General features: G+C 39.0%; 2 protein-coding genes across 3 annotated transcripts in view; both read right to left on the reverse strand.

The window, feature by feature from the left end:
- Window positions 1-359: 359 nt before the first annotated feature.
- gpd1a (glycerol-3-phosphate dehydrogenase 1a) lies at window positions 360-11,694 on the reverse strand. Its single transcript, XM_053503450.1, has 8 exons — window positions 11,619-11,694; window positions 8,429-8,606; window positions 8,180-8,320; window positions 7,711-7,849; window positions 5,266-5,378; window positions 3,288-3,524; window positions 1,764-1,870; window positions 360-1,589 (listed from the first exon to the last, which is right to left on the reverse strand). The coding sequence occupies exons 1-8, from the start codon at window positions 11,660-11,662 to the stop codon at window positions 1,493-1,495; spliced, it is 1,056 nt and encodes a 351-aa protein (XP_053359425.1). The 5' UTR covers window positions 11,663-11,694; the 3' UTR covers window positions 360-1,492.
- Window positions 11,695-20,593: 8,899 nt separating this feature from the next.
- asic1a (acid-sensing (proton-gated) ion channel 1a) overlaps window positions 20,594-26,649 on the reverse strand; it is a 47,655-nt gene continuing 41,599 nt past the window's right edge. For both annotated transcript variants that reach the window (XM_053503448.1, XM_053503447.1), the window contains exons 9-10: window positions 25,175-25,254; window positions 20,594-22,051 (exon numbers count right to left, since the gene is read on the reverse strand). In XM_053503448.1, the coding sequence (XP_053359423.1) occupies window positions 21,935-22,051; window positions 25,175-25,254 (197 nt within the window). In that variant the 3' untranslated portion in view covers window positions 20,594-21,934. The remainder of the gene's footprint in view (window positions 22,052-25,174; window positions 25,255-26,649) is intronic.

Genomic DNA, 26,649 nt, shown 5'->3' on the forward strand with positions numbered 1-26,649 from the left:
TTTATGTAATATGTTTGGTGGTTGTGTTGAGCCGTGTGGGACGGGGGTGGGGGGTGGGGGTCTACTGGGGGTGTGTGTTTTTTTTGTTTTTGTTTTTTTTTTTGAGTGTTTTTGTTTAGTTTTTTTTTTAATTATATATAAATATATATATTTATTGAAAAATGAAGAAAGGTAAATTGTATGTCTGTAACTGCAACTACTGTATTGTTTTCCTTTTTTCAATAAAAATATTTGCAAAAAAAAAAAAAAAAAAAACACAGATGCCTCCGTGTTCACATCTTTGGTCAAGATCGTTCCGAGTTAATGGGGTGTTTTCTTCGCTTCAGGAAATAAGACAAGATTTTTCGCCGCTCTTGTAGCAAACCACAAGGAATAATGTATGTAGACGTAAATTGGTAATGGGATCACGGGCACACGAGTCGTACCCATGCCCTTAGGAACCAAACACCGGCCTGTCCAGTCCAAGTACACAGAAAGCCCAAGGCAGTACAAAAAGTCATCAGAGGACCCAGTGTGCCAAAGCCCATCACATGCGGGGCTGTGTCACTGACTCAGGCTTCAAACTCCCCAGATCCCCAGAACCCCATCGAGAACCTGTGTTGTGCACCAGACAAACAAGTCTGATCCACAGAGGCTCCACCCCACAACCCATGGCACCCAAAGAATCCCCTGTCAGCGTTCCAGTGCCAGACGCCACAGCACACCCACAGAGGCCCCGCAGCACCACGCCCTGAGGGGCTGTAACCTCCCGCAGCCGGAGGTCTGGAGAGAGCTGATTGGCCGAGCTCTCTCAGAGGGGAGGGATGAGAGGTACTTTGTGCTCCCACATTAATCACGGCTCTACAGCCAATCAGGGGCGTCTGTAAGCTCAGGCAAGCGAAAGGAGCGGATAACGCTGTCCTCCGAGTGTGTTACGCCGCCCCCAACAGTACGTGAGCGAGCAGTTCGAAAAAATGGGGTCGGCTGGCATCACGTGGTTTGGAGGAAACACCTGATAGTCTGTGGCCCTCCCGACTGAGCAGCCTTAATGTGGAGCCCCCTAGTGGTGGGGAGGAATTGGCCACGACTAAATTAGGGAGAAAAACTGGGGAACTCCCTCCCCCAAAAAAAAGAGAGAGGGGAGAGGGATAAACATACAAATATAAAATAGACATCTGGAATTGGTACAGTTCTATAAAGCCGTTGGATGATAGTGTGCATCGCTAAAAGTGCTTTACAAATAAAATGAATCGAATTTAATTGAATCCTGAAAAATAAGCAGATCTCCAGCCGGAGCTTCAGAGAGAAAAACATTACAAAAGCAGTGCAGGAGCGTACAACACCAACGAGCTGTTACAGTACTAGTCATGGAAAACATTAGTCGCAAAACATCAGCAAACACAGACTCCATCACTCTCTCTCTCTCTCTCTCTCTCTCTCACACACACACACACACACACACACACACACACACACACACATATATACAGACATCTCTCAGTCATCTCACAGCTCACAGATGAGCCGGATGATTCTGTAACAGGTTGACGAACTCTGTAACAGGACGACTCTCATAGCAGATCTCATAGACTGCACTGAACAACGGGAATCTGTAAGAGAGAGAGAGAGAGAGAGAGTGTGTGTATGTGTGTGTGTGTGTGTGTGAGAGAGAGAGAGAGAGAGAGAGGAGTGTTATAGAAAAGGGCTAGTAAAGAGGAAGTAAGACCACAACATGGATTATATGAAAAGTTTAAACAATGTGTGTGTGTGTGTGTGTGTCGCACCTGTCCAGAAGATCTTTGTTTTTAAGAATAACATGGATCTCAGCCGCTGTGGCCGGCCCCTGCAGCTTCTGACCGTTTAGCATCTCCTTCTCTAACTCCTCCAGGGGCTAGCACACACACACACCCACACACACACACACACACACACACACACACACATATAAACATTTTGTTGATCATTATATATAACAGTACACCTCATTATGATTTCTTTCTTTCTCCATAGCAATGCTGTTTTCTGAAGACTTTGTCCTTCCTGCGGAGACGTACAGACGTACAGACGACAGACGCTCGGCATGTTCAAGTGGAAACCGAGACACGTTCAGTGTTAATGGGACGTGTCTCCAGTCTCCAGTCTCAGGGCTTTTTAACAGTCAGAGTTAAAGCTTGAATGTTTATGAGAGAGGAGTTTTTACTTTGCATTTTCTCTGCAGCACAACAAGGTGTGTTTTATGTCTTAATTTAAGAGTAATGGAAAAAAAAAGGTTTCTACAGCACAAGTGAGAACATGAGATAACTTGTGTCTCGAATACTTCTGTCTTGTTACCTCACATGTAACTCACTCCCTCTCCGTATCCTACAGCCTGGTTTAATTAGTTTAATGTTCATTAAATATTCAAACCTAATTACATAATTGATGTAAGTGTAAATATCAGATTTTTGACATTTATTAATCTATATAAATAAAATAAAGGTTTTGTCTGTAGATTGGTCAGAACTCTCTTTCAATGATATCTTTACATTTCATGTCTGTCTGTATGTCTGTATGTCTGTCCAACAATTTGTCACAGCATCACGCAAAACTGTCTGGACAGAATTTAATGAAACTTTGCCAGTCTTTAGATCTCTGCCTGAAGTTTAACCTGCACCATCAGTGAAATCTAAATGTTGAGTAAAAGCGATGTTATGAACAGTTAGAGCCTATCCCAGGAGACTTAGGGCACGAGACGGGGTACACCCTGAACAGGATGCCAATCTATTGCAGGGCACACACACATACACACACTCACAATTAGACTCATCTACATGTCTTTGGACTGTGGAAGGAAACCGGAGTACCCGGAGGAAACCCACCAAGCACTGGGAGAACATGCAAACTCCATGCACACAGACCCTGAGGTGGGAATCGAACCTCGACCCTGGAGGTGTGAGGCTACGGTGCTAAAGGCTGCTTTAATAAACAAATATTAACGGAATGCTGAAGAAGAATAAAACACATCAGGAAGTGCTATTAAAGGAAAATAACCAACTTCATGGTGGTAACAGGAGCTCTGCTTCATCCCCTCACACCACCACTGATTAGTGTCCTATAGCAGCACAGTGTTTTATTCCTTAATAACGTGCATCTAAATTCACACTGTTTCCTTAAAGGCTTCGCTCCAGCTGTTTATGAAAAACAAAATGCACTCGGCCCCGGGTCCTTAGTAACCGCATTATTCATACATCTGATGATTAATTGGGCAGACTTGCGCTCCTGATGAGTATTTATCACATCCTGATGTTTCCCCAAGCCTGTTCTCTCACCCTCCCGGTTTTGGCGAAGGCCTCGGCCACACGGCGGTTGCGCCCTCCGTAGCACGTCGTGATGAGATCGGCGACGCCGCAGCTCTCCAGGAAGGTTTCCGAGGAAACGGACCCAGTGGAGCAGAAAAGCCGCGCGAAGGCGATCATCTCCATCAGGCCGAGTCTGATCACGGCAGCTTTGGTGTTGTCACCGAAACACAAGCCGTCACAGAATCCTGCGCCGACTGCTACGATGTTCTACAACATGAGCATACAAATGTAATATTGCATCAACACACATGAACAGAACAAAACTGGAATAATTGTAAGTGAAGCACTGGGTAGCTCAGGGCTGCAATGCTTAACACTAGTGATTGTAAGGTTGTGAGTTCAGATCATCAGACAGCTGCTGCTGGGCTTTTTGAGAAAATCACGCTCATCCATCAACTGCTCATCTGTATGCTCGGATCGCGCTCTCTCTCGATTTTGATCTTGTGATTTTGTGTTCGGGATAATAACGTGTTACACTCAATCAGTTGGCAGATGCTGTTATTAAAAGCGGCTTAAAAAAACATGCCAAAATGAACAAATCTAAATGCAAATGATTGTCAGTGTTTCGATAATGTGATGAGAATTCTGCTGTCACGAGGTCACGGCAAAGAGCAGGCGAAAAACGAACCATCAGGGCAGAACTTTTACACAGTTTCAAGATTTCTGAAGCAGCTATGAATTTGACATTTGAAAATAATGCTTTCCTCATTTTAACAAATGTTTTGTATGTCTAAATAACAAATAATAAATAATAAACAAGTTTCCTGATATCTGATCCTGAGATCCGAACACAAAATTGGAAATTTAGTGTAGATCGGATACTTGTTTGTGTAGAGAGTCTCATTCGTAACGAGCCGCTAACTTAATCATTCTGCCTTTTTCTGATCGGAATTATATCCCAACCGGAATAAAAATGTATAACGGAAGAACATCAGGAGGATCAACCGGAATGAGAGGGACGGTCCTCTCCTTTGATAACTCGTATCATAGTCACTTAGGCACTTCATAAGTCAGTGTGCCAAAAGACATCGTCCTGTAAAACTGGTGCTGTTCTGACTACATGCGTCTGATATTTCATCATGTTTGACATGATCGTCAGAGAGCAATCAACAACATTGCTGCCGTTGTCGGTGTGTCACACGGAACAGTCCAGGCCATCCTCACGTGTGACTTCAACACGTGCCGTGTTTCTTCCAAGTTTGTCCCCAGCGTGCCGCAGATGACCTGTCCCTCATGTCCACCGGTGACGAAACTTGGGTGCACGTGTACGACCCTGAGACGAAGCAACAGTCTTCACAGTGGAAGAGCACGTCATCTCCACGGGCCAAAAAGACGAGGGAGGTCGTCAGCTCGACCGAGTGCATGCTCATCGTCTTTTCTGACTGTTGCAGCATTGTGAATCAAGAATTTGTCCCCAGGGGCCAGATCGCCAATAGCAGATTCCACTGCCAGGTTTTGAGGCGTCTGTGTGAGGAGGCACAGTGAAAGTGACTAGATGTGGCGCTCTAATCTCTAAACTTTTTTCCCTGTTGGTTTTTGTGCTCTAGAATCCTGACAATGATTGACAGATCGGCTCTAAAAAAACACCACGTTGAGTGTAAACACGTCCTGTTTCAATAACCGCACGCTACACTGTCACCGAGTTTTGTATTAATCTGCAGGAAAATATCTCGCGTACCAAAATAAGGCAATATAATGATAATATTTGTAAGTGTGTTTCTCTGTGTGTGTGATTTGTTGCTTGGTATCCATGCTTGTTTTGCACGGTGCTATGACACTGCTGGATATTACAGTAAGCAGATCCGCACAACCATAACAGCGCTCACAGCACACTCACTGTGTATGAAGCATTAAGGATGAGGGAGTACATGATCCACACACACACATACTTTACTTAAAAAAGGCAAGAGGACAGTCTGAGGTGTGAGTCAGAGGAGCCGCCGCTCACCTTCAGAGCTCCACAGATCTCCACCACGTCTGCTTCCTCCACCACCGAGACCCGGAAGTGATCCGTCTGCATCAGCTCCTTCAGGAGCGCTCCTTGGGCCTTGTCTTTAGAGCCTAACACACACACACACACACACCCATGCACGCACACACACACACACACACACATGCATGCACACACAATGATGTCACAAAAATGTAGAACTCTCAAAATGAACATATTATTATAGATTTTTTTTGTCATACAGTAGAAACAACCGAAAGCAATAATAAAAATACACAACCATGTGTATCTGTACTATTTCTTATTCCTATGTGACTTTTTTTTTTTCTTTTTTTCCCCCTCAGTCATATTTTAATAGTTGGTTTAAATAAAATAGAATGCAGTTTATCATTCACATCACACCTATCTTATCTTCACTTCACTTCATTGGCTCCCTGTGAAATTTGATTTTAAAATCAAGTCTGTTTTTCCTTCTCTTCCTTTTAGTTATGCTGTTATAGTAAGTCCTGCCGGAGTCCTTGCTTGCGCTCTGCACTAAATATACACTCACTTTATATATCGTGTAACAGTGACCACACCTAACTGTTATCTCTCCTTCTCTTCTCTTCTGCTCCCTCTCTCCCTCTCTCTTTTTCCCTCCACCTGTCTCTCTGTCAGGCTATACAGTACATGTCGCTCCTGAGCTGCCAGTTATCCAGACCCCCTCTGCCCTCCGGAGCTCGTCCTGGTGTCCTGCTTCTGGTTGGAGATCTCGTCACATGGATGCCCCGTGTGCTCTGCCTGGGACCACGAAGACGGTCCCGTCCTCGGCTGATGCAGACAGCTGTTCTCTGAGGACTGGTGACTTTAGTCGCTAGATAGTTCAGGACTGGAGTTTCCTACAGTCTACCTGAGCCTCAAGGAATGAACTGGACTCCATATTAACTTAAACACATCTCCTGTTATACTGAACTTCCAGTCTCACACAGTATGATGCAGATCGATCCCTGCTGTCCGTTTCACCCAAAAGAGGATGGGTTCCCTGATTGAGTCTGGTCCCTCTCAAGGTTTCTTCCTATTATCATCTCAGGGAATTGTTCCTTGCCACTGTCGCCGTCATCCTCGACTTGCTCATCAGGGACAGTCTTATCACTGTGATTCATATACAATCACATTTTTTCTACAAACTTAAATAATTCTTTTGATTGTGTAAAGCTGCTTTGCGATAATGTCAATTGTTAAAAGCACTATACAAATAAAATTAAATTGAATTAAACTAAATTACTGTATATTCTCATAATTACATTATTGGACACATCACATCGAACTGCTTGAAAATCTCTACTATGATGAAAAAAAGATCATTTAAAAATAATTAACCCCTTTAATACCGGCACGAAATCTCTACATTGAACATGAATAGGGATTTACAGTATAGAGACAGTGAGTCAGCAAAAAAAAAAAAAAACTATGTATCTACACTGCTGATTCGTGCTTAATTTTGTAAGGTGTACGAATAAGCCGTTTTCACCATTCCAGCAAAAGTGAGGAACCGTCTCTTATTATCCAGGGATTGATCTCTAGTTACTTATACAGTGGAACCTCAGACTACGAGCATATTCCAAAACACTCGTAAATCATTTTCCCATAAGAAATAATGGAAATTAAAATAATTCGTTCCAGAGCCCAAAAAAATAAATACATAAAAATAATTAACACAAAATATAAAGTAAAAATAAAACGAATTAACCTGCACGTTACCTTTAAAAAAATGTAAAAAAATTATGGGCACAGGCGCTGTGTGTGTGTTTTTCTCTCTCCTGCGCTGCTGAGTGTGTGTTATATGTGTGCGTGCGCGTAATTTGACACCATGCCGGTTGTGTGTGAGTAAAGCACCCCCTCTCTGTTTCACACACACACACACACACACACACACACACACACACGCACAAACACATTAAAGGCGAGAAAGAAAGAGAGAGTGAACCGGCACGGTGTCAAATTACACATAACACACACACTGAAACACTGACACGCACTAACGACGAGAGAGAGAGTGTGTGCGAACGGGCGCGGTGTTAAATTACGCGCACGCACACGCATAACACACACTTCCAGCAGGGGAGATGATTACCTGCAGCGCAAGAAAATGAAAAAAACATTGGCTCAGTTGTGATCACGTGACGCTCGGTGTCAAATCAAGAAGCGCTTGCATGATACATAATACTTGGTGCTCGTAAACCAAGACAATGCTCGTTTTCCAAGTCCAAATTTATTTAAAATCTTTGCTCGTCTTGCGGAACACTCGTTTCACTGTACTGTTGTATAAGCGTAGTAAAAGATGGAATTTCAATCAACGTGATTAGCACTAATTCTGTTCCATCACACCACCCTATTGTTGATCATTTTCCAGTAACAGTATGCCACAAAGTCTTTTATGTCTTTACATATAATTCGTCTTACCGATGGTTGTCTCACAGAACTGCTCGTTTGCCACCTCGTTAGCAATGTTTGCTCCCATTAGCACACTCACGCTAATGCCTAGCTTCTCCCGAATTACATCAGAGATTAGCTTCAGCCCCTCTGGACCTTCATCCACCCCCTACACACACACACACACACACATACACACACAGGTCATATGTTTTAATCTTGTGATTTTGAAATACAGTGTTCCCCTTTTCTCTGTTCACACTGCTGAATATGAGAAACAACCACACGCGCGCACACACACACACACACACACACATGTGACAGCAGTCTTAAGATACCAATAGTCCGTAAGAAAATCATGATCAGCAATAATAATAATAATAATAATAAGTCTGAAAAGTCTAAAAAGTTCATAACCTATTTTTAAAAAATTGTATAAACCTCGTATACAAGTCACTGTATGTAAATATTATTTTTGTTTATAAGTGTGTGTGAGAACCTTGATAAGTGACATTCCCAGAGCGCCTTGTTTAATCTTCCCTCGTATTGTGTCACACACTCGTCTGATGAACTGATGAGGGATCACAAAGAGCAGAATATCTGCACCACTGACGGCCTCAACGAGATCTGCCACCGCTACCTGGAAGGAGACAAAGAGAGAGAGAGAGAGAGAGAGAGAGATGTAGATCATCAGAAGTCGTCTGCTCACTGGAGTGTGTGAGGTGAATCGCAGAACCCTGTCACTCACCACGTTCTCGGGCAGTTTGTGTCCTGGCAGGTATTTAACGTTCTCATGATCTGTGTTAATGATCTCCGTGAGTTTCCTCCCGTCCACCATCTCCTCAAACACCCACATCCTCACTGACGGGTCGAACTTTGAGTTCCGTCCTGCATTCAGCCCAACGAGCTTGGCAATGGCAGAACCCCTGGACAGAGAGAGAGAGAGAGAGAAAGAGAGAGGGAAAAAAATTGATTTGCATACATTGTTTGTCAATGTCTTATGTCGGCATGATCCCATTATCTGTCAGTCCTAGAGAAGAAGACGAGGCCTCAGTATCCGTCATTTTCATCTAAAGTAGGCATGGCCTCGATAACAGTCAGCCTGAGTGAAATGGGTGTGGCTTTGGTATTTCCCAGTTTCACTGAATCAGGTGTGGCCTCAGGGTCTGTTAGTCCCAGAGAAGAAGGTGTGTCAGTCCCATTGAAGTGGGTGTGGTCTTGGGGGTCCATCAGTCCCAGTAAATGAGGTATAGCCTCAGTGTCTGCTAGTCCCAAAGAAGAAGGTGGTGCTTTGCGGTCTATCAGTCGCATTGATTTAGGCGTGGTCTTGGGGGTTGGTCAACCCAGTAAATTAGGCGTGGCCTTGGGGTGTGTCAGTCCCAGTGAATTAGGCGTGATCTCAGCACCTGTCAGTTTTAGTAAATTAGGTGAGGCTTCAGTATCAGTCAGTCTCAGTAAATTAGGTGTAGCTCCCGTGTCTGTTAGTCCCAGTAAATTAGGGATGGCCTCAGTGTCTGTCAGTCCCAGTAAATTAGGCGTGGCTTTAGTGTCGGTCAATCTCACTATATAAGGTGTGGCCTAAGTGTCTGTCAGTCCAACTGAATTAGTGTGGCCTTGGGGTCTGTCAGTCCTAGTAAAGTAAGTGTGGACTCAGTGTCTGATAGTCCCAGACAAGAAGGTGTGGCTTTGGGGTCTATCAGTCGCATTGAATTAGGCGTGGTCTTGGGGGTCGGTCAACCCAGTAAATTAGGTGTGGTCTCAGTGTCTATTAGTTTCAGTAAATTAGGCGTGGCCTTGGGGTGTGTCAGTCCCAGTTAATTAGGCATGGTCTAAGTGTCTGTCAGTTTTAGTAAATTAGGCGTGGCTCCTGTGTCTGTTAGTCTTAGTAAATTAGGCGTGGCTCCTGTGTCTGTCAGTCTCAGTAAATTAGGCGTGGCTCCTGTGTCTGTCAGTCTCAGTAAATTAGGCGTGGCTTCAATGTCGGTCAGTCCCACTATATTAGGAGTGGTCTCAGTGTCTGTCAGTGTCAATGAATTAGGGGTGGCTTCGTTATCTGTCAATCCAAGTGAAGCAGTTTTGGACGGTGTCTCTCAGTTTCATCAAAGAAAAAAAAAACCTTTGTAGTTCTCAGTCCCACTAAAGGAGGCGTGGCTTTTCTGCATGACCTCTCTGCTTGTCGGTCTCAGTGAAAAATGTGTCTCATTTCTGTGGCTCTCAATAAAAAAGTGCAGGTACTAGTAATTTTGCATCGTAACACAAGCTGCTCGTACCTGTTTTTATTGAACCTAACCGGTTCTCTTAATACTCATCTGAATAAATCTGTCTCAGCCATGACCAGTATGGAGTATCAATTCAAAATCCTCGCCGTTTGTGAAGCTCCCAGTGAGCTGGGTTTCTCAAAGAGCTTTGTGAAGGTGGCTTGGTTAGTTATTGTTCCATCTGGACCTCAGTAGGTAAAATAAAACTACACTCGACAGAACGCTTCATCACAGCAAGGACAACTCACAGCAGGTGGAAGTGTCTCATTGAGCAAGCTGTACTGAGAAAACAACTCAGGTAAATGATGTGGCTTTTCAGTAATCTGCCATTTCTTTCACTATATTCAGTGCATTTCACTTCTGCTAAGTTACATGTCTCATGCTTCAGGTCCTACAGACTTGTGACATGTGACTGGCTGTAGACATGTGCTAGACCTTGCTGATAGACTTGATCATGTGTTTCACAAGTTTTTGCACCTCCCTGGACATTTTTTAGAAGCTGTGAACCTGCCGAAGCCAAACTCTTCACGGTCGACACCATACACACCTGTTACTTTCGGCTAATGATAACGTGAGCTCCAGTGCTGAACACTGTGTGCACTTAGTAGAGTTTTCATCCCTTAGTTAATTATTCAAATAGATTCTATGACTTTTGTCATTATCCTTTATTATAGGCCACAAAAAAGGACCAGAATTGTATGTAAGAATATTAATAATGGAACAATAACGAGTAGAAATTACACTTCCACTCGCCTCCTATTGTTAGATTTGAATTTTACAAACTGCACAGAGACCATATTTCTTGTTCACTCTTTAGTTGTGCCTTTGCTTTAATAATAGATATCCTTGAACACTTGCACAGAACTGAAGAGAGAGATACTGGATATATAAACAGTTTATACATTGAATCCCAGTTCTGTACAAGGTCAAGATGTTTTTTTTTATTCGGCCTATAATAGAACTGTATTTAATAAAACATAACAAAAATAATTAAATACTTTAATTAATCTTTATAAGCATTTAGAAATAATTAACCACTCATAAAGAGAAAACACATAAACCCCTAACGAAATGCAATGGCACACCTTATTGTCCTTCATTGGTCTTAATAATATTTAAAAAAATAAATAAAATAAATTTAAATTATTTTATACTGGATGTTTGGCCAAAAACTACATTTTCGTGCTTGAAATAGGAAAAGAATGGGGGTTAAAACTTGGGGGGGCAAAATGACATATTGACACAAAGCTCGAAGGTTTTAAAGTCTAGAAAGTTTTTTTTCAATCAGAAAACATCATAAATAGAGAAAGTCTATTAGTTTGTTATTATTATTATTATTATTACTATTAGTATTTTTTATTATTTTATAAAAAAATATTATTAACATTAATATTAAATATGTTATTATTATTATTATTATTATTATTGTTATTATTACAATTTGTTTGTTATACAAATATTAATTTTATTTAAAGAATATTTTATTCATTCATTGTTTTTTAATTATTTATTTCATTTATCCTCTTCTTAATAATGATAGCTGCTTTTTATTTAAACTGTGTTTATTTTCATATTTATAATTTTTCTGTCTCGTAAGCTGTCCCTTTTTCACAGGAACAAATCTCAGATATGTAAAAGATTTTTTAAGTCTCTAAAAAGTGATTTTTTTTAAGCTCCTACCAGTTGCCTGAGCCGACGATACACACTTTCTTCTGAGCTGCCATCCTTAAACTGGAGCAGCTGAGACATAAGACATGTGCTACACACAAACTACGCCCCCTGTTCTCATATTGGCTATCCTAACCCCGCCCACATTTGTCCTTTGGTGTGTGTGTGTGTATGTGTGTGTGTGTGTGTGTGTATATATAGAAGTGAATTGTTTACTTATAAATAAATACTCTACTCATAAATCCTGCTTGTGCTGAAATGTCCTTGCAGCTCAAGAGCTCTGATTTGTTTTCTGATTATAATCATGGTTTACTTTTTAACTTTTCTGACTTTCTTCCTGAGTCCGATTAGTGCATTTTGGGCAAAATTGGAAAGAAATAAGATCCAGTAAACAACGAGAGATTTGTGGAATAAAGCTGTAATCATTTTAAGCTAGAAGTGTGAGGATCAGAGACAAGAATGCAAAAAAGCAAAAAGCAGCCTAGATGTGACATCAATATCTGATATAATAATAATAATAATAATAATAATAATAATAATAATAATAGACTTTTTGTTTTTGGATTGATTGCATCATTTGTAGATCTTCTACTAGGGAGTGGTTCCAGGCACAATAATGTACCTTTTATCTTTAATTAAATAAAAAAAAATACTTTTGTGACAGAAACATAAGCACACTGGCACCATTTTCAGATCAGATCTTTTGATCTGCAAGATCTGCCACAGGTTTTACACCACATGCTCCTTTCGTTGCCTGGGACCAGTACTGCAAGCAGTGGCTGGGTTGTATGGAGCATAAGGTTTGATTACTGCTAATGCAATTGTTAAGGAGACTGGCATGGATTTCCAAGTTGGCGTCCTCTTTAGTTTTCAGTAGTCAGAGCTCAGCTCAAATTACAACTTTGGATCTTTGGTTAAAAAAGTGCAGCACTGGTGTTCACTTGAATACGTCCCTAAGTAATACTATAGTGAAAAAAAAAAAAACTCCAGTCCAGAAAGAGGGAAGTGAAAAGAACGGGAACTCTTGCTAATAAAGCTGCAAATGCAATAAAGTCAGAACAGTGGGTTAGAGTTGTTACTTTGAAGGGAAGTGTTGTAATGTGAGAGGGATTATGTGCATCACTTCTAACAAGGCAGAGAGTTTTTCAGTACAGTAGTTACAGAATTGTGGGTTTGATTTCGAAGTGTTATGATTTTTCAAGCCGATGAGGTGATGTAATTTTTTTATACTTCTCCATTTCTGTACTTTTTTGTAGAGGCCTCTAGGATGAGGATTTGTTTTAAGCGGAGAGAGTGCCATTAATGTTATAAACCATTTGGAATGAAAACCACTAATCCTGCTGAGCGAGGTCGTCCTGGGGCCTGAAATCGCCCATGCTTCAATGTAAACAAATAGAGATAAACCCAAAGGCTGAGAACAAACTCCCATTCAGATTCATTTACCAAGGGTAATCTTATCAGAAAGAACAAAGTAGCAATCAGACGGGGATCCTTCTCTGATCTTGCGTTTCAATAGACGGGGGCAAATTTGCATATTTATCTGAGGGTAATTAGATTACACAAAAACCTTAATTGTTTTAGTTCCTTTGTACAATCGCTTTGAATGGATTACCGTATGACAAATTTCAACATTTGTACTTTATTATCATGTTAATACAGGAAAATTTCCTCTATTTATACAGTATATTAGTTTTGTAATATTGGCCCATGAAGAACATGTAACAAATTAAAACCATAGCAGGGCTGTCAAAACCTTCTAACTAAATGAACTAAATTAAGATCAGGCATAAGACACACTCTGTCACCCTATCTAGCTCTCTAATTGTACTTAAAAATAATTCACAGTAATCAACCAGGGTGTGGTGTTACAGTATAAAGTATGAAGATACAGAGCTACTGTCGCTACCACAAAGTTCGATTTTCCCTACAGTTCTATATACAGAGGTGTTTTATTTGTCTGATACTGTATCAGTAGTTTTATATATTAAAAACACATTATAATTTTATCCTTTTATGATTGCATTATAATTTTAATTACCAACTTTTTTTTAAATAGCACCTATAATTCTCATCTTGTGTCAAGCAACAAAAACAATGATGGAGATCTGAAATAATGCAACACATTATTAAAACCTGGGAGGATAGTTCTGAATCGTCAACTTCATGAAAGAAATGTGGTCTGGGGAAATTTTTTTAATACAGATTGCTTAAACACTTGATGAATTTGCTTTAGAAAAACAGTAAACAGTAATAATCAGTTATTTTTTTATACTGATAGTAAGAGCATTCCCATTCACACACAGTGAGATGGGAACTCAAAGGATTGGGACTAAACAGCTGCGTAGGCATGAGAAAAACTCGTTAGTTGTACTAATCACAGCCAAAGGCTTAAGTTTAATAGGGAGCACAAAAATTTGACTTTGGAGCAATGCGGTCCGATGAGTCCAGAGCGTGTCAGGGTAAGAAGAGAAGAGCATGAGAAGAGCGATGGACCCATCATGCATAGTGTTGACTGTACAAGCCTCTGGAGGCTCTGTTATGGCCTTGGGGTTGCTTCAGTAGCTTAGTTCTAGACTCAGCAACATTATGTGGTAATAAAATAAAGTCAGCTGACGACCTGAATGTAATTAATGACTTACATCAAGGTTATCACATCTTTGGAGTTTTTCTTCGCTGATACACCACAGGCATATCCTGCATATTAAAGCTAAAGGTGGTTGAATGAAATTAAGCCAGGCATTAGCTGGGCAGTATATAATTAATGTTTTTCTTTCTCTGAAAATAACAGATGCTGTTAGTATAGAAAGGATAATATCTTCATTTAAGATTTTCTGGCCTCCTAAAGTGAAGAATTCACCAGATATATAGTATAACCTGTGTTTTTATTTCATAGCAAGTTCTAATTGACTGAAGAAAGTAAAAAAAAAGAACAGTTTCGCCATTTTTCTTCAAGGAATGTTTCACTGGAATGAATGACATTTCATCAGCTCATACCGCAGAACGCTCAGTCACGCTAATGCCATATAAAACTACCATTTTACTCTCCCTATTGTTGCCTGAAGTTCCACAAGACAGAGATCCTAGGAATGTTTTTACGACAAAGCAGGCGTTGTGAGAAAGCCTCACAGACAGAAGTGATCTTTGAAACAGTACTAGTCAGTTTGAGAGTGTATTACTGTGTATTAAAGCTCAGGGAGGAGGAGTATAGGCTAATCACACAGAGTAAGGAAACAAAAGCTGACCGAACAGACGCACTCCCATAGCAAAGAAACTCTAAGATGAGATCTCATGTTAATCTCTTCTTTGTCTCTTAGACAGAAATGAGCCATCTTTGAGACTTGAAGGAGATTTAGGTGTTTTCTGCTTCTTCTCAAAGGTGTCTCAAATGTGGCTCATTACCTTGAAATCACTCTATATTGCACAATCCTGACTCATATACAGTATATTTATTAAAACATAATGCGAAGAATGGCTAAAAATGCTTTGGAGTTTATGGGCTAGGGTTCTCTGACAAACAGTGCCATCTACACTAAAGAGTGTTTAGTACTTTTTCATATACTTCTCCTTACTCTTCACATACGGGTAGATGGAGGGGATGATTAGTAGGTTGGATTTTTGAAATGAAGATATGTAGATTGTAGGTTGGTAACAACTAAAGTCAATTACAAAATTGCATTGTTTTAAATGTTTTATTTCGAAATCTAGCTCGTTTATTTAACCACCAGTTATATTATTATACAGTACGTCTATGTGTCCCTAGTTAATCAACATGGCTAACCTTTTACAAATGTGTACACCTTAATGAATTCATTGAAATTAAACTGGCAAATGGCAAACTTACTTTACATTCTGTACAAATGTCATTACTAATAAAGAACTAAAATATAATATACAGAATAGTTTTTATCGTGAAGTGAAGCAATGAGATAATGTTTTAGAAAATTTCTCCCACACGTGCTCCAAGCCTGCAAATGTTTAAGTGTCCAGTGTGTTCGAGAAATGTGCAGGACATCACCAGGCCTTTATCCATTATTCATCCAGACCATTTAGGTGGCGGTACCGTAAACAAAACAAAAACTGTGGTATACTTAGCTAAAATTTACACAGCTTACTGTACGTTTGTTCTTAAATTGCAAAAGGAATTCAAATTCTACCTGTGGGTGGTTTAGCATGTGGATTAGCATATCTAGGTAACTAACACTTGTGAGGTTGAAAGTTTTTATTTTTTTTAAAGGGTAAAAATCAGTCAGCTGGCTACAGTATTATTATTATCAGGCTTTTTTTTTTTTTTTTAAATAGTACGTTAATGTTACTGCATGATCAAGTTTTGAAAACCAGTAGTTTTATTATAGAGTGTTCAGTATTTAACAGTATTTACCAGAACATTTGACTTTAGAGACATCGGTTAATTATATTCTATAAATGAAGACCAATATGTTTGTTTGTGGAAAGGTTATCTTGGTATCTATATAACTTTAACTGGGTTCTTTTCAGAAGCATGCCACTGCAGGAGACCAAGGATGCAGGAGAATGTTCAGAATGTTCTCCATCAGCACCACATCATCAGTCAGGTAAGCACCAGCCCATGAGCTCGAGCCCATCTCTCCACCTTCAAAAAGTTGGGAATGGAGTAGCTGGATGGTGTTTAAGTAATAAATAAATCTGTATAAATCATATTTTGAGTTGAGCAGTGTGACGCCTAATATCTTTGTCAGATTTTATGACATTTTGTATCATTTAGTTTCTTTTTGATTTGTCAGATTTTGCTGGTGTCTGTCATATTGTGTGATTTGTAAACTTATTACACTGTATGCTGTCAACTGAGGATTTTTTATATGTTCAATATCAAATTCAATTCAATTTCTTTCATGCATCCCATTTATATCTGATTTCAATCTCATTATGATCTTGTATATGGCTCATTTGCTTCTCATTCAAATGCAGTTCTGTTTCTCATATTCATCTCAGATTTCTCAAATGTTTCTCAAAAGTATGCCTCGCTTTGTGTCTCAGTTATGTCTCTTTGCTTCTCCTAAGTGGAGTTTAGGAAAAATAGAAAAGACAAGGTCGAGCTTGTAATGAGACAGCTCAATTTAGTCTCATGAGACAAGAAAAAGCTCATTCTTAGCAACAAAATTTAGCTATGGGCTGTTCTCTTCATAGTGCTTCTATGCAACCAGACAGCCATAAATATGTATATCCCCAGGGTAGGATTTTTAATTATGTTGTAGATATGAGTGGTAAAGGCTCTGGCGTGGTAAAGGAGCCCTCATGTGGTTGTGGGTATAAACCTCAAGCTAGAACTTTGGTTTTCATTCATGGGGCAACAAGTCATTATTTTTTAATTCAACTAATTTAACTACTTAAATAATACGATTTCCATTTAATATCCTCAGATCAATATATGATCAAGAAACTCAATTTTATCTTGTAATTTGTGAATTACAAAATAGAAAATAACTCCTTTACCTTCCTAACCTATAAACACATGTTTGTCGGTTTTTGATAATAAATTATTTGTAAATAAATAAAATTGATGATAAGCTAATTAAATTAACATACTTACCGACACAAATCAGGCAGCACAGTGGCTAAGTGGTTAGCATTGACGGCTCACACCTTTAGGGTCTTCAGGTAAAATTTTTACTTTTGAAATTTTAGTATAAAACATAATGCATTAACAAAATCTCACTTTTGCTAGCTAGCACTTTTATTGAGGTTTTCTCCAAAGTCAAAGTGAACAATTTAGCTGTCTATTTGCTAGCTGGCTAGTCTTCTCATGCCAGTGCTTGCTAGCTTGCTATAATTCATAAGATCTTATTTTTTTTTTTTGTATGGAAAACCTTTTTTTGTTAAACATAACTTCTTTCATGGTGGTATTTTGCCTATAACAAGCGTCATAGCAGATTCTACCTAATCTATGCACAACATTACAAAGTGAGATTTGCTAGCTATTAGGCTATAGAGTGATACATGTGGTTTACTGCTAGTGTAAAATTTACCTGACATGCCTTGAAACGATTGAAACGATTTTGCTAGTTATCAGTATGCTTTTTTTTTTTTTTTTCATTCACATGCCATTTTTAGCTAGTGAAGTTTGGTACAGTAGGCTGCACGGTAATGTAGTGGTTAGCTCTGTAGCTTTGGTACTATGTGTGGAGTTTGCCCCCATGTTGACCCCACGTTTGGTGGGTTTCAAAAAAGTCCAAAGAGGTAGATTAGTGTGTGAGTGAGTGTGTGCCTTGCTTGTCTGCCCTGGCTAGCACTGGCTCCACGTCCAGTGTGTACCCCGCTTTGTGCCCTGAGTCCCCTGGGATAGGCTCCAGGCCTCCCACAACCCTGTACAGTAGAAGCCGTATAGCGCGTGAGTGAGTCTGGTGCAGTTACAGTTGCTAGCATAGGATTTAACTGACTGTGTATGCAGTAATTATTAAGACAAAAAAAGAGCTGTTTTTATGTTGAGATGTAACTATTTTATGGTAAAACTAAATCAATAAAAGGAACCTAAAATTAATTGGGGATTAATCAGGAAATGAGCACAAAATAAAACTCAACAAGCGAGTACATTTATTGGTTTATTAAAAAAAGAAATAAATATCACATATACTTTATCCTGTGTTTCGCATTCCTGGTCATGGATACCCATCACCTGTACATGTTAAAGATTTTCTCCAGTTCAGCCCAGTTCAGGCTTTTTATAAATGGAAGATAATCTAGGTGTGTAATGGTTGTGCAAAGACCACTGACTGAGAAACACTTCACAACATAATAAGCATAAAATCAATATAGGTAATAATAATAATGCTTATAATAATAATAATAATAATAATAAGATACAAGTTACTGAATCCGCTGTACACTTTGCCAGTTCTCTTGTGCTTTGAGCATTCAGGTTTTTAAAAGCAAATATAACACAAATATATTTATCAGTATTCCACTGTCTGACTTTATGCACACACACACACACACACACACACACAAAGGCTGGGCGATATGACAATATAACAGAGATCTGATTTATCTAAATGTTATATAATTATGCATTATTATTTTCACATTTTTTCCTCATCAAAAGCAGTCATCACTATGTTCCCAGAGTCTCGTGTTCCCTCATAGCACACAATGGAAACCAAAGCTCTCTATTTATTTGATGAAATTCTCTCTAAAGACCTCAGAAACCACATAAAATGATAACCATTAGTTTTATTGTGTTAAAAAGTTTTGAAGCCTTGTTCAAATAAAATAGACTGGATAATATTGTGGAAATATTTTATCTTTTTTGTCGGGAACAGGAGAAGAGAGTTAATGTGTGTTAACAGAAAAATAAACTAGGGAACAAGGATCAAAGGAACATAGGGATGCTTCTATAAAAATGCTACTACATGCTTTTTAAATTCAATATATACTCAACATATTGCAATCTTTAAATCTGTAAAATGCTTATAGAGATCACCCCACCCCTTTAATTATTATTAAAATAACAGAAATATTTTGCAGGCAGCATTTTAATAAACCTAAAGTACTGTGCAAAAGTCTTAGGCACCATATTATATGCTGTACCAATTTTGTTATGTATGTTGTTAGTTTTTACTGGTAACTTTTTCACACTCGCTCTTTTCTTTTTTTATGCAAATCCCAGGAGCGTACATTAGGCTTTTTGTTTCCATCTGAAAACTGGTCTGTCTTGTACTATATATTTTTTCTTTACAGTCATGCGTATATTCTCCTATAATGTTATTTATTTATTTTTTAAAGTTATATATGAAAATACTAAATGATTTTGCAGACATGATAAACATATATAACAAAATTGGTACAGAATATCATATAGTGCCTAAGACAAACCTGTATATATTTTGAAACAAGCTTTATAACCCCATTTCAATTAAAATTGTAAAATATTAAAATATGTTCTTCTATTTCTTTTCTTTTTAAGTTTAATAATCTTTTCAGTTCTGTAGAAAAATCTTCATTATAAGATTTTTTTTTGTCATATCGCTCATCTCTAACACACACTGTACCCAATTACCCAAACCATTACAAGCACCAGAGCTAAAAGGATGCAACGCTACCATAGTAGATAAACATCACGAGCAGCCTGTATACAGACATTTGGCACTTTCTTTCAAAAACAGATGATCAGTTCTGCATGGCTTGACATCAAGATCTGAAAGCTCATTTGCACTTGTTTTGTCTTTTTAAAATATTGATCTGGAACATAGAGTAACTGATACACAAACACAAGTATGCAACACAAACATGCATGGACTTACACGCATTCTTATACATGCATATAAGCACACATGAACGCTGGCATTCTAAGACACACACACACACACACACACACACACACCAGAGCTTTCATGCAAAGTTGCTGGCCGAGTCTCCAGTTTTCTAAATGATGACATCATCCACATGAGCATACTCATTTCTGATTGGCTGGTAGGTGTCGGATATTCTCTCGATCAGTCTAAAACCTTGAACACTATGTAACCATGACAACAGGTCGAAATAACAGATTCGGCTAGGTCTCGCGTGTTCAATATATAAATCATTCAAGTGCGACAATATGGTACACTAAACACAGTTACTATCAACAGAACCTCCGAGCTCGATAGCTAGCTAGCTAACTTACAGTACGTAGCCAAGTTTCAAGATGAACAGATGCTAGGTGTTATAATTACAGGATATTATATTTGACAGATTTGTCGAAATATATCAAGAGACAACAGTGTTTCTAAGTAATGCACTACTTAGAAAATGAAAGCTAATTTAAAGTTAATGCGGAACGTAAGCAGGAATACGTTGTTATCTCAAATTAACAGAGCACTACTTCTCGTTGTGTGATAGTGAAGAACTAGCTGAATGAGAAAAAGGATTGGGTAATAATACAAAATAATAATACAAAATATGAAAAGAAATGAAAACAGTTACCAAGTTAGCAACACACCAACATACCTTTTTTTTTTTTTTTTTTTTTTTTACAGTTTGTTATGTTAGTGTAAGATTAGATTTCATTAATAAACCCCAGCTCTGTGTCAAGCTGGTAACCTGTATCATGTTCCTGATACTTACGTTTTTATCTCATTGTACATCTGAGCAGTTGAGGGTTAAGGGCCGTGCTCAAGGGCCCGACAGTGGCAACTCAATGGTATTATGGTTTGGACCTGGGACCTTCTGATCAGCAGTCCAACCACCTTAACCACAATGGCTAAGTCGAAAAACCTCTAGTGCTAATTGTTCGACTCTGATTTCACTTCGCTTCATGACTGTAGCTACTTCTTTTAGGAAAGCCTGTGAGAATGAAATTGAAAATGGAATCATCCTCACAGATTGCATGGTTATACAGTAAATCATTTTTTTTCTTCTAATTTTATATATTTATACAGTATTGTGCAAAAGCCTCGAGCCACTCCTTATTTTTTACATATTAAATTAAATTAAATGTAGATTAAACTGGCTGGTGTAGTGGTTAGCACTGTCGTCTTGCACCTCCAGGGTCCGGGTTCGATTCCCGGCCAGGCTTGATTCCCGTCTCTGTGTGCATGTAGTTTGCATGTTCTCCCCATGTTTGGTGGGTTTCCTCTGGGTACTCCGGTTTCCTTCCAAAGTCCTGCAGTTAAGGCTAATTGGCGTTCCCAAATTGCCTGTTGTGGGTGTGCATTGTGTGCTCTGTGATGGATTGGCACCCTGTCCAGGGTGTACTACGCTTAAGTCTCCTGGAATAGGCTCCACGTCGCCTGTGACCCTGAATACAGGATAAAGCGGTATAGACAATGAACGAGTGAGTAAATAAAAAGTAAACAAATGCTTTACTTCGACACGCTGCCTTAGGGTACAGTTTAAAACTTGGCTGTTTATGTAACAGCCTCAGCAGCGGCCTCATTTCCCCTCTCGTCTGTTCCAACCACTCAGCATTTAACATCACCAGTATACTGTAACTAATCACCGGCCTGATCATCTTTCATCATCTGCACCTGTTTCTCACTGGTTCATGTCTTAAGACTTAAGAGTCATAGGTCACTGTGCAGCTCAACAAACAAAAAACATTCCTTTGAAATGTCTCAGATTCTTTCGCTCTGAGACACAAGAACGAAAGGGGGGAAAAAACACTACAGGAAGCCTAGAGAACTATTCCTGAAGACTCCATTAAAAAAAAAAACAACTTTGAAGGAAAATTATGGGGGTCAAGACTTTTGCACAGTGCTGTCCATATGAAAGTGAATTATACCAGTGATCTAAATATATTCTCTATTATGCATCAGGTAAACATGATGTACAGGACGGTTTATTGACAGCTGCACCGCAGGTTTATAGCATGAACCTCGCTAATGAAACTGGCTGACGTGACATTTGACGTCGTTGAGCCCCATCACCGTGTCGTGGTCGCTGCTGTTGCTTTGATGTTTCTTGTCTGAGCAGCGACACAGCTTGTATTTCGCCACCTGGAAAATAAAGAGATGGAGGAAATTAAAGAGCAAGGATGAGTGGAGCAGTTTATTTCTCAGAAATGCCTCATTTTAGGCTCCGTGATATTTAGGTTCAGTTAAGCGGAGCGTTTTCTGCCATATCAGGCAGACTGTCGGGGTTACTTCATTTTTTTTTCAATCAGAGGTTTCCATGGAACGCTGGTTGACTTGATTGAAGCACCTGTAGGCTGCTTTCACGCTCGGATTTGTTGGATTTTATTTCCCCAGTTTAACCCTGGCTGAAGCACTGCTTAAGATATGATATCACAATGCAACAGCATAAAGCTCTTATCAGTCGTAGGTATTAGTCTCTCAGCTAACAAACCGAAAAATACTGAAGAAACTTAACAGCTAAACAAAACCACGCTCAATCTTTCAGGAGCTTCACCCCACCAAATTTATAGGGATGTATTGCCAAAACAGCAACGAGAAAGAAAGTGGATGTGGCTGAGCTCGTTCTTCATATTGGTATATTCAGTGTTTTAAAAGTATTTAAGGTCTTTTATTGAAATTATTCCAAGTGTGTTGTGTAATACACCATTCGGGTGTAAACTCGTTTACAAATCAAACTTTTTCTTTCTCTAACCGGAACAAGAGAAGGAAAAGAGAAGAGTTAAATTCGTACTTAATACACCGTAACGTTAAACTTCAGCTCAGTGTGGCTGCAGAAACTTCATAAGAGTCTCAGGTTAACTTTGGAATGCATTTTTACACGGAATGAGGGTTGTGGGATTTTGGCCCCATTGTACCGGGAACAAACTAATAATGTTAAAAAAAAAATCTGTTTAAATCTGTTGAACAGACCGAGCCATTTGGACGCCAAAAGATTTGACTCTTGAGCTGATGGTGATCTGATCCAAATAATCAGATTTACTGAAAAGAGCTGGAATTTCCTATAGCTAATACAAGTGTGTGTGTTTTTTTTTTATGTGTTCATGTGTGTTTGTTGTCGGATTTGGCTGAGCAATTGAAAGATCCTTGAAAAGAATTTTTTTTAAAGGCTCTAGTTTTTATTTGTCATTTTGACTAATGTGTTGTTTTTTCTGCCATGTGGATGGCTAGAGTTCACAGTTACTACAGCCACTGGGGCTGCATGGCAACCAATGGGCGGGTTGTGTCAGGAAGGGCATCTGGGGTAAAACCTGTGCCAAAATATTTTTGGACAATCTGCTATGATGACCCCTAATGGAAGCAAGTGAAATTACAACAGGGTGTTGATCCTTGGCGATGTATGTTGTTGCTGATCAGCCGCCATAAGCATGTCAAATGTTAATGTGTTCATTATCTTCACTGCTTATCCTGTGCAGGGTCATGGGGAGCCTGGAGCCTATTCCAGAGATGGAGTGCCAACCTACTGCGGGGCACCGGCACGCACACACTGCTGGCTATTTAGAAATGCCAATCACCCTACTGTGCATGTTTTTGGTCTGTGGGAGGAAACCGGAGTACCTCGTGAAAATCCCACCAAGCCCAGTGAGAACATGCAAACACAGCGGAGGGAGGGGGGGGTTACATGGCTGACATAGTTTCATGAAACCTTTCTCTACATTTTAACGATCAAAAAAGCATTCACTTGTGTTGCATTTTAACAATCATGCAGTCCGATGTCATGTCCCTGTCATGCCGTTTCATCCACACAGCTCACATCTCACCCCTCGCTCTGTCTATCAAACAGCACCCATGTTCACAACGTTTCCATGGAAGCATTTCCATTACACTACACCGCACTGCATACGACAACAACCCGAGAGAAACAGTTTATATTTGTGAGTCAGCTCTCTATGTTCTGCTAAAAGAGTTAATTCAATGAGCTGACGCGTTGAAGAAAAGACAAATCACCACTGCTGGTTTCTCTGTAAGAAATACACACGGGTCAGTACGAGTGTAGGCGACTGAGTTAACCTACGCTTTCATAACCTTAAATAATAAATCAGCCCTCATGCTTCTCCTCTTGTTTAGCAGGCGATTCGCAATCTAATGAATATTCATGATAACTGTGGGTGTCAGGAAGAAATGTTGGAGGAGCAGAGAAAAATACAAATAGGCCTTGAATTTTAGAGTTTATAAAAATCGCTCAGGTTAATTCATATACGCTCAGGAATAACACAGAAATGCCTCATTATTATTATTATTATTATAATATAAGCCCTTAAAAGTCTGATACTTACAGTATGTTAATGAACACTCTTCTTTAATTCTAATTTTTTATTCCACACACACACACACACACACACACACATACAGTACATATACATACTTTATATATATGTGTGTGTGTGTATGTGTGTGTGTGTGTGTGTGTGTGTGTATATATATATATATATATATATATATATATATATATATATATATATATATACATATATATACACTTTGCTTGAATGCCAAAAAAAATTATATACTTTTCAGGAAAAGAAAATAGCATGATGTATCTTATATTAATAGAATATTAATAATACTATCATATACTGTATATCAATATATAATATATAGCCATATATTTAGTATTACAATATTTATAAAAGTTTTTCTTTTTCATGTGTATAAATTTTTTTGTCTGACTCATATATATATATATATATGTGTGTGTGTGTGTGTGTGTGTGTGTGTGTAAGTGGTATTGGTTTGTATATGAGGTTGCCAAATCAGTTAAAATGACATTTTAATTACCTTTTAATGCAAAAATCTTTTTGACCCATTTTACGCATTCAGATGAGTCTCTGGTCGGTGCAAAAAACAAAAACATTCCCGCTTTTGCCCTCTTTTTATTCTAATATTTGCTGGATCTTAAACAAACAAAGCCAGCTCTGCTCAACTCCTTCAGCTCTTAGTTGTCTTTTAATTCTAATTTCTAAATATTACGGACGTTATCATGAATTAACCATCTTCCACATATTTTCCTCCTTACTTTGTGAGACAGGAAACACATGATCAGACCCCAAACATGGACATTTCCAACCCCTGCGTTTGGATTGGCTAGGACAACTCACTTCTTCAAAGGGATGTTTGGTTTCAGTTAAACAAACAGGACTTCAAGCAACCAGAAGCATTCTGGAGAAGTTCAATCCTTACATTAATCTTTAGAGTCTATTGACGTACCTCATACAGATAATCAAAGAGCTCCAGAATGGTGAGAATGCTCGCTCCGATGAACAGTCCCATCTGTCCTCCAATATCACCTGGAAACACACACACATATCAATACGTACTGAAATAGGTTCATTACATGCTCCTTGACTCCTTGAACAAATTCATGATGCTAAAGCATTGTTGTTTTTGCTTTTCATACATTTTGGACACCTAAAGTGTACACCATCATCACACTGCACAAAATAAATACTAAATACAATAATAATAAATACAATAATAATAATAATAATAATAATAATAATAAATACACGATTTTGTACTTTACATGCTGAGTTTATAGTAAATGAAGAGAAGAATGCATGTATTTGTAAATAAACAAGTTTTTTTTTAAAGAGATCGAGTTTATTAGGTAGATTTCAATTGCACGCTCATACTGTAAGTGCGCAATAAAAAAATGTACAGCGCCATCTGTTGAATTTTGAGAGGAACTAATTTTGATATAAGGATGTTTTCCATTTAAATTTCAAAGTAGCGTATCTTCTTCAGTTTCGTAGTAACAGACAAACAGACAGACGAAAACCATCTTGATGTGCTCTATTACTCATCTTACGACCCGAAATTATTTTTTCGCAAACATCTTCAATGTACAGACACGCCAACTATACAGTTCTATATAACCAAAAAGACACAGCACTGTGCCAATGTCTCGAGCCAACCCTTATTTCTCTATATTTGGCAAGGAAAAGGAGACAATAGGTACATTGATTTATTACAGCATATTCAAACACAAGTACACTATATAACACAAAGAGAGCGGGTCAAATTCTAATGAGCTGTAAAGTCAGTATTTGGTTAAGACCATCGTTATTCTTCAACACAGCCTGGACTCTCTTAGGCGAGCTTTTCTTGTAATTTCTTGGAATAATTCTCCAGCCTCCTTAAAGGACATTCCAAAGCTCGTCTTTGGACGTTGGCTGCCTTTTGTTCTGCTCTCTGTCAAGAAGATCCTACACCGCTTGAGATCCAGGCTTTGAGGAGGCCAGAACATGACTGATGGTGTTGCATCGTGATTTTTTTCCCCTCTCTCTATTGAAGTATGTGTTGACTGCATTGGCGGTGTGTTTGAAAGAGGAATCACAAGAAAGTCTGACTCTTTGGAAGCAGAATATTAAGAAATAAGAGGCTTTTGCAGAGTACCGTAAGTCAGTACCGATTATCACCTAAATCATAGCTGAGTCCTTCAATATGCAAGACGCAGGAAGAACTTGGCATTGACCAGTTAACAATGTACATTAACTAACACCTCTTATGGACTTCATTGGCGTTTCACTAGACACGTCTAGTGTCACGAGACTAGATGGCGTTCTGACTGAGCTGTCATTGGAATCTCACTGCATTATTGCTACATCAGTGACATTCTCATGGTAGGTCCATGCCACTGTGGAGAAGTTCATATTATGTTCTTCTGGTGCTTGCTACGTTTA

This window comes from Clarias gariepinus, chromosome 9 (assembly GCF_024256425.1).
Source record: "Clarias gariepinus isolate MV-2021 ecotype Netherlands chromosome 9, CGAR_prim_01v2, whole genome shotgun sequence".
In the NCBI taxonomy this organism is placed as follows: domain Eukaryota; kingdom Metazoa; phylum Chordata; class Actinopteri; order Siluriformes; family Clariidae; genus Clarias; species Clarias gariepinus.

Bases quoted from the DNA above. Each gene is read 5' to 3' on its own strand.
- gpd1a (XM_053503450.1), bottom strand. From the start codon at position 11,662: ATGGCAGCTCAGAAGAAAGTGTGTATCGTCGGCTCAGGCAACTG. The intron at 8,607-11,618 runs GTAGGAGCTTAA...CTCTCTGTCCAG, and splicing joins ATCGTCGGCTCAGGCAACTG to GGGTTCTGCCATTGCCAAGC. The intron at 7,850-8,179 runs GTTCTCACACAC...GTGTGTGTGTAG, and splicing joins TGGGAATGTCACTTATCAAG to GGGGTGGATGAAGGTCCAGA.